General features: G+C 45.2%; 1 protein-coding gene across 1 annotated transcript in view; it reads left to right on the top strand.

Moving 5' to 3' along the window:
• The window catches only part of bard1 (BRCA1 associated RING domain 1), a 26,830-nt gene extending 25,543 nt beyond the window's left edge, over positions 1-1,287 (top strand). Inside the window, exon 11 of the mRNA XM_063005819.1 lies at positions 896-1,287. Within this exon, the coding sequence (XP_062861889.1) occupies positions 896-1,234 (339 nt within the window). The 3' untranslated portion in view covers positions 1,235-1,287. The remainder of the gene's footprint in view (positions 1-895) is intronic.
• The last annotated feature ends 7,879 nt before the right edge of the window (positions 1,288-9,166 follow it).

Consider the following 9,166-nt stretch of genomic DNA (forward strand, 5'->3'; position numbering starts at 1 on the left):
CTGATGGTGGAGGTTCGTAACTAACGCGCCCCGTCCGACACGTGTGCAGCATCGACCGCTTCTTTTCACCTGCGCTAGGGTTCATACGGAGATCCGTATCGCGCACGGAGAGTCACGCACCGATCTCCATTCTCCCAAGCCACTTACAGTACTGTGACGGTATACTGTCAAAGCAGTTGAGGGTTAAGGGCCTTGCTCAGGGGCCCAACAGTGGCAACCGGGCAGTGATAGGGCTTGAACCAGCGACCTTTGGATTCGAGTCCAGTACTTTAACTGCTAGGCTACACCTGCCCTACATCAGCCAGCAGAGGGCGTCGTTTAATTAAGGGTCGTCTAAAGTCGTCATATCTAATTCCCAGTATACTGTCAAAGCAGTTGAGGGTTAGGGGCCTTGCTCGGGGGCCTAACAGGGGCAACCTGGCAGTGGTGGGGCTTGAACCAGCGACCTTTCGATTACTAGTCAAGTACCTTAACCTCTAGGCTAGAACTTCCCTACATCCGCCAGCAGAGGGCGTCGTTTATAGGTTTGATTAATTGACCCTTGAGCACGTTCCTAACATTACCGAATTGAGATTCGAACCCATATCCCAGCGATGGTGGGCCAGCAAGACGGACCGCTACGGCGCCCAAGCGCCTTCGGATTTGCAAATGTTGGACTCGCCAGTGTTGTTCACACCGCTGCCAAACTTTTACCTCCAGTTTACACTGCTCGGCGCTGGACTAGTAGTCAGAAGGTTGCTGGTTCAAGCCCTGCCACTCTCGGGGCCCTCAGCCAGGCTCCTGATCCTCAATCGCTCGACTTGGATAAAAGCTGCCGCTAAACGCTCTGAATGTAAATGTTACATCTGTACTCCTGGGATTCGGGACCTTGATCGTCTCTCTCTCCTCCTCCCAGCTGCCGCCGCTGTTCGACGGCTGCTTCTTCTACCTGCTGGGATCTTTCGGGACGCCCTCCAGAGACGAGCTGGTACAGCTGGTGAGGGCGGGAGGCGGGCAGCTGCTGACGCGCCAGCCCAAAGCAGACAGCGACGTGACTCAGACGGTGAACACGGCGGCGTATCACGCTCGGCCCGACTCCGACCAGGCCTTCTGCACCCACTACGTCCTGTACGAGCCCCGGAACTCGTCCAGACCCGGTCCGGTCCGGCTGGGGAAGGTGTGGTCGGCTCCCTCGTCGTGGCTGCTGGACTGTATCGAGGCGTTCGGTCTGCTTCCTGTACCTGAGCTGGGTTAGAAACCTGTACAGCGCACGTAATCATGTTTACTCAGAGAGTAAAGCAGTTAAAACGGCATCGTTTACTTTTCTTTCACTTATTTTAGGTTTCTTGCTGCAGCGGTCGACTGTGTTGAATGACGACGTTTTTTTGAGGTAGTCCTAATCCTGTGTGACTGTATTTAATCATTCACATTTACATTTTCGGCATTTAGCGGACGCCTTTATCCAAAGCGACTTACATTACAGTGACAGTATACAAGCTGAGCAACTGAGGATTAAGGGCCTCGCTCAAGGGCCCAACAGCAGCAACCCGGCAGTGATGGGGCTTGAACCAGCAACCTTTGGATTACTAGTCCTTAACCACTAGACTACGGCTTGTGTGAGGGTCATCCTATATCCTAAATTGTTTAACTTGACGGCCAGAGCCTACAGTTTGACCAGTGATTTTAAAGGTTGTGGGTTCAAATCCCAGCTCCACCCAGCAGCCACTATATATAATAGACCGACCCTCCTCTCTGACCCCGACTTCCAGTCGAAGCTTTGCATTGTGCTCTACACGTGTGAGGCACTTGAACGCTGCATGAATTAAAAATTTTGAATCGCTTAATACAAACATTACACGGGAAGCGGCTCGTTTCACGGCACACACAGCAGCGCTGCTGGAGTTTTTAAACACCTCACTGTCCCTGCTGGACTGAGAATAGTCCACCAACCAAAACATCCAGCCGACAGCGCCCCGTGGGCAGCGTCCTGTGACCACTGATGAAGGTCTAGAAGATGAGCGACTCAAACAGCAGCAATAGATGAGCGATCGTCTCCGACTTTACATCTACAAGGTGGACCGACTAGGTAGGAGCGTCTAATAGAGTGGACAGTGAGTGGACACGGTGTTTAAAAACTCCAGCAGCGCTGCTGTGTCTGATCCACTCATACCAGCACAACACACACTAACACACCACCACCATGTCAGTGTCACTGCAGTGCTGAGAATCATCCACCACCTAAATAATACCTGCTCTGTGGTGGTCCTGTGGGGGTCCTGACCACTGAAGAACAGGGTGAAGAGAAACAGATGGACTACAGTCAGTAATTGTAGAACTACAAAGTGCTTCTATATGGTAAGTGGAGCTGATAACATGGACAGTGAGTGTAGAATAATGAGTTTAGACAAAGGCGTTTTATTTTGTTCTAATATCCGAGGAGGGAGGGTGGATGACTGAAACAGTCTAGCTATTGGAAGGTGAACTTGTCAGTGCGCTCACTCTCAGTGCAGGTCCCAAGCCCGGATAAAAGTAGTAGTGTTGCGTCAGGAAGCTTTACCGAGTCTGACATCGTTCTATTAAGGATTGAATAAAAGAATACAGAAGGAAATCGGAGCTTTGTTTGTTCTTTTTATCGTTCCGGATGTTGTGACCCACTTTGAATGCAGCGTGTGGGAACCTTGGCCGTGTTTCCCCAAATAATAAACCAGGAGTAACTGCAAAACCTGATTTTAATAAACCCTTATTTATTTAATCTACCGTAAGGTGCTGGAGTGATTTTAGTCGGCTCACTCTTAAACACGGCCCTGCGTGGGAGGATTGATTTAAGGGATCCGTCAGAGCTAAACCAGAACAGACGGCGGTAATTAATCGTCCACTCACCGAGTCGGCACTTTTCTCTCCAGAATAAAAAACAAATGCGTTTATTTATTTTTTTAGCCGTTCTCTTCGCCGGAGAAGATTTCTGGCCCTCGATCGTAGACGTCGTCTTTGGCCGTCTTCCAGAACGCAGCTTTCAGTGGGATTACTCCAGGATGCGCCTAATTGCTATCGATCGCCGCGGGCCGCGTTCGATCTCTCTCCGGCTCGGGCTCTCGGGAGGGTGGAGGAGGCAATTAGTGCCGCGCCCGGCTTCAGAGGCCCTGATTAATGGGAGACGGATTCTCAGGATGATGTGAAGTGGAAGAAAGTGTGGAGCACCTGTGGTCTTCAAACTTCAGAACTCAAAGTGTGTGTGTGTGTGTGTGTGTGTGTGTGTGTGTGTGTGTGTGTGTGTGTGTGTTTTCTGATCTTCAAACTTCAGAACTCAAAGTGTGTGTGTGTGTGTGTGTGTATGTGTGGGTGGGTGGGTGTGTGTGTATGTGTGTGTGGGTGGGTGTGTGTGTGTGTGTGTATGTGTGTGTGGGTGGGTGGGTGTGTGTGTGTTTTCTGATCTTCAAACTTCAGAACTCAAAGTGTGTGTGTGTGTGTGTGTGTATGTGTGGGTGGGTGGGTGTGTGTGTATGTGTGTGTGGGTGGGTGTGTGTGTGTGTGTGTATGTGTGTGTGGGTGGGTGGGTGTGTGTGTGTTTTCTGATCTTCAAACTTCAGAACTCTGTGTGGGTGGGTGGGGGGGGGGGGGTGGGGGGTTGTTTGTGTGTGTGTGTGTGTGTGGGTGGGTGTGTGTGGGGGGGGTGGGGGGGTGTTTGTGTGTGTGTGTGTGTGGGTGGGGGTGTGGGTGTGTGTGGGTTTTCGAGCTACCTGCCTACCTGATCGGGCGGCACGGGGGCTAAGTGGGTAGCACTGTCGCCTCACAGCAAGAAGGTCCTGGGTTCGATCCCCAGGTGGGGCGGTCCGGGTCCTTTCTGTGTGGAGTTTGCATGTTCTCCCCGTGCCTGCGTGGGTTTACTCCGGGTGCTCCGGTTTCCTCCCACAGTCCAAAAACATGCAAGTGAGGTGAACTGGAGATACAAAATTGTCCATGACTGTGTTCAATATAACCTTGTGAACTGAAGAACCTTGTGTGAAGATAAACTACCGTTTCCTGTCATGAATGTAACCGAAAGTGTAAAACATCATGTTAAAATCCTAATAAACAAACAAACAAACAGCCTACCTGATCAGCTCCTCAGTAGAGAGGATTCTAATAAGACCTGGAGCTCATAATCAGATTATTTATACAGAGATACACCAATTACGTCACTATCAGCCAGTCGGGCGTCTACATACAGATGTGCTGAGGTACATCTGGGCGATGGGATGGTGCAAAAGCTCATTTTCAGGTGTCTAGAAATCTTTGGCCATATAGTGTACATAAACAGCAGAGGATTGTTGATTATGTTGCATCTAATGGTTCACTGTACTACTGTAACTGTTGCTTCCGCTGCTTTTCAGCCATCCCGCATCCTTCTACTTTTCTTTAATGGTTTTGCTCTTGAGAACCAGGAGAAATGAATGCGTTTTAAAAAAAAATACATAAATTCCTGCAGACACGTTCCAAACTCGTGCATGATTGCTTTCCAGACTAGTGTCGGTTTGTAGGTGTGATTAATAGGACCGACTGACCCGTGGGATGATGGGACGTCACAGAAGCACCACGTTGAAGCTCTCTACCTCGTTACAAACTTTACTGTTTGCAAAGCCACAAAAGTTGAATGTAAATCTCCCCCGAGGTGACGCTTCTCGTGTCCCTGAGACGCCCTCAATACCAGTTCTGGGATTTTAAAGTGACGCTCCGTGGATTTCTGCTAACAAGCCGGAGTTTGTGGTCAGAGGTTCATTTCTTCTGCTCGGCGGCTCCGTGCGCCGTGATTTATTCAGTCACCCGAATGTGCTGTTGTGGTAAAACTGGAGCCGGTCTGTGAGCCGAGTGAAGGTTTCCTGCCGGGTGCTTTTGACCCTCCGCATTTATTTTCTGAATTGGATTTTTGACCTCTGGGCCGCATTAAATATTAAACATCGTGGGTACAATGAAAACCACTGAAACTAAAACTACAAACATGTTTGATTCAAAACATAATAACACTTTAAAATATTCATTTATTTATTCAGGGTCTGTTTTAGCACAGATGTTTCCTGATTTAGTGTCGCGGTGGGTCCGATTCACTGGGAGAAAGGCAGGAAACAACCCGGATGGCTCGCTAGTCCTTTCTGTGTGGAGTTTGCATGTTCTCCCCGTGTCTGTGTGGGTTTCCTCCGGGTGCTCCAATTTCCTCCCACAGTCCAAAAACATGGTCAGGTTAACTGGAGATACCAGAAACTACCCTAAGTGTGTGTGTGTGTGTGTCCTGTGATGGACTAGCAACCTGTTCGGGGTGTTTCATACCTTTCACCCAATGAATCAGACCCACTGCGACCCTGACCAGTACAAAACAGTGGTAAAACATACAGTGAAGGAATAATATCACTAATAATAATAAAAATAATAATAACAATAATAAAAATAATAATGATGATGATGATAATAATAATAATTATTATTATTATAATAATTATTATATCAATATCAATAATAATAATAGTAAAAACAATAATTATAATAATTATTATTATATCAATATCAATAATAATAATAATAATAATAATGATAATAATAATAATAAATGTGAAAGACATGTTGTCTGTTCCAGTCTTAGCTTGTTGGTTCTGACTTGGACAGCGTTTGTTTTATATGTTAAATTGATGTCACGTATGATATTAAATATTTATTCTTCCCCTCCATCCAAACCAGAACTGCAGGATTAACTGTACTGTCTCTAACAGTGACATATAAATCATAGTTAAAAGCTCTGACAGCGGCTCTTGTGTTGGTGGCAGACGCGCCGCCTACGTACATGATGAAAAAACGCCAATAAATTATCAATCCTGCACCGACACACGGGCTCCAGTAAGAGCCGGTAATAAAGAGCAGAGTAACCGGCTGTCATGTGCTTCCATCTCTTATGTAAAATAGTGAAAAAAGCTGGTCAATAAGAGATCTGATTAGATAGATGAGCAGCGCATGTAACAAATCCATTTAGAAAATGTGACCGTCGTAACGTAAAGAAGCATCTTAGTCAAAATGTTGAACTATGGAAGGGCTTGTTGTATTAGGGGTCCCTTATAATTAAGGATCGACCTAATTAATGGCCAGTAATATGCAATTTGCTGTAAAAATAAAAATGTAAAGTTTGTGTTTAGTGATTTAATGTTTTTTATTTGTGTAGCGTATGGAATATGAGGTGCAATACGAGGCGATCATACAGCAATTACGTTAGTGTAAGACGTTTCTGTGCTGTCGTGTAGTTCATCTATGTACAGATGATTTGTTTCTTTATGAACTCGGCAAGATGTGGAAGTAAAAACACGACTCGAGTAACTGAGTCTGGAAAACTAACAATTGATCCTTTGGATGCAAGGGGGGCGGGGGGGGGATGTTCTAGGTTTACATTCAACAGGTAATGTACAGAATTTGTGCTGTGTATCGTAGCTTCATTTATTCTATCATTTAATTTATTTATATTCATTTATGTAGCTCTTTTCTTCAAATATCTGTGAAATCTAGGTGTTTTTGAAAGCGTTTATTCGGGTTATTAAGTTGCGAGTCTTAGAATGAATTAATCATGTAAAATGAGGTTTTACTGCAATGAATTATAGTATCAAAATTTACCTCAGAGAGTTTAGTGTACACTAGTTTGAATTGTGGGCGGCATGGTGGCTTATTGGGTAGCACTGTCCCTCACAGCAAGAAGGTCCTGGGTTCGATCCCCAGGCGGGGCGGTCGAATAGGGAGGGTCGTGTCGGGAAGGGCATCCGGTGTAAAAACTGTGCCAAATCAATAATGCGGATCACGATCTGCCGGCGACCCCTAACGGGAGCAGCCGAGGAAATAGAGAAGGTCCGTGAAATTAAGCAACTTTTCACAATCGTGAATTTAGGAGGACACTAGTTACAAGGGTTTAGAAGGAGTCTAGGTTGTTTTTTAAGGGTTAATCGAAGTCTTATTGTAGTAAGACTGATAAGTAGGTAGTAAGTTGAACGTTTTACTGTAATTAATTCAGAGAGTTTAGTGCGTAGTACCCTAGTTTACATTTACATTTACATTTTTATCCAAACATTTATTTTATACAGAACAGTGACAGTCTACAGTCTAAGCAATTGAGGGTTAAGGGCCTTGCTCAAGGGCCCAACTGCTCTCTGAGACGTGTGTGTGTGTGAGCCTGCAGTTGTAAAACAAAAAAAACAAACATGAAATAAATGGACACACACACACAGTTTTTCTGAATACCACTTTGTTCAGTCTATTTAACAAAATAGGTTTTGTCTTCATAAATAATAATACACGATCTCCCTCGGTCCGAGCGTCTGAATTCTGAACACACAACATCTGGACGTATTTACATCTGTACGTAATGAAGGGCACCTCAGGCTGGTTTAATTTAAACTCCTGGACGATGAGCACAACAATCCACGTCTGAACGTCGGAACGTTCACGCTCACGCTGGCGATGTTCATGTGACTGTACAGAGTATAGGAACAGTTTCTGATCTGAGTAATAAACGTGGATATAATAATAATAATAATAATAAATGATAGATTACATATAGGAAATGAGACCGTGTGTAATAAAAGCTGCTTATTAACAGTACGTCTTTATAATACAGGTCTGTTTCAGGCACAGATTTATAGAACAGTTTTGTTTAGAAAAAAATAAAACAGAACAATCGTTTTCAGCTTCCAGCTACAGTTTACAGTTAGACGGTGTCTCAAAGTTCACATGGACCAAACCGGGCGCGGGTGAGGGTGCCGGAGACCCGGCGGACACGATGCGGAGGCTTTCATGAGAGAAGAAATCCGTCGTGTCGTGTCACAAATGTGCAAAAAGAAATGAAGAGTGTAAAGAAGTCGGTTCCGTGTTGAACATCTTGACCGGTCTGTCCTCGGTGATTGTCGCGAAGATGGACGAGATGCTTCCTCCTAAAGCGCTGCGTGTTCGCATGTTCGACGGCTGAGGTAAAAGTCCGAAATAAGTTCCGCTTACTGGACGACAGATCTCTGTACTGGACGCCACTCTGTAAACCCATGAGTGGTATCCCCAGAGCGCTGAACGTCTCCACACCATTTAAAAGCATTAAAGGCAGGCCGACGTGGACTAAAAGCACCCGTACTGCATTTTATTACTCACTTCCATAATAAAAATGAATTAAAAAAAGAATAATGCAGGAATATACAGGAAACTTTCATTAGTACAGGACGCCGGGGGTGGAGAAACTGTTCTACTGATGTTATTATATAAATACAGACGTCCAGAAAGACTTGTGATTTGAAATGCATGGCTGCTTCAGTTCTGTACATCAGTGCTTCTCAACCTTTGTTCCTCTTAGACCCCCCCTGTGTTAAAAAAATAAATACTGGGTTTATTTCTGATAAACTGATGGTAGGAGCTTCCTCACCTGGGTCTGCTTCAGCCGGATGTACTTGTACTGAATCGGAACCATTTGTAGACACCGTTTATTGACCTTTGCACTGTAGAGGTGGGCGAATCAAATACGTCCATTCTCAAAGACCCGACGTAGACTATAGGTAGTTTAAAATAGATCATTATGGCATCACAAGAGCTCCTGTATGTAAATAGTCTATCTGAACCCCAGGCTCACTGGCGCCCCCTAGAAGCATTGAGAAGCACTGCTGTACATCACGTCATGAATCTGTGCGCTCGTTTTCCTTTAATCAGGGACGCAAGATAAAATAACTGTTTATCAGTGGTAGATAATTCAGGGTTTTCCACATGGCCTTTCTGGATCTCCGTATATCCACTAATTAATTAATTCATTCATTCATCTTATTCAGGGTCACAGGTAAATGTAGGAAACACTATGGACAGGTTGCCAGTCCCTCACCTGGTGTACCATATATAAACGTCTATAAATGTATAAATGTACATTGATTTTGTGGAAATGTTTTATTTTAAAGCTTTTATTGATTTGTTTTCTGTACTGCAGTTCAACTTAGGCGGCCCTGCAATGGACTGGCGCCCCGTCCAGGGTGTTACTGTGTGCCTTGCGCCCATTGAAAAGCTGGGATAGGCTCCAGCACCCCCCCGCGAGCCTGACTGGATAAGCGGTTAAAAAAAAGTATAAAAAAAGGTTTTTTAGATTTTGATTTGATTAGAATTATTGGTTAATAATCCTATTTCGACTATCCAGATTTCACTCGTCTTCAATCCACCTGGT

The sequence above is a fragment of the Trichomycterus rosablanca genome, chromosome 12, assembly GCF_030014385.1.
Source record: "Trichomycterus rosablanca isolate fTriRos1 chromosome 12, fTriRos1.hap1, whole genome shotgun sequence".
Lineage (NCBI taxonomy): Eukaryota > Metazoa > Chordata > Actinopteri > Siluriformes > Trichomycteridae > Trichomycterus > Trichomycterus rosablanca.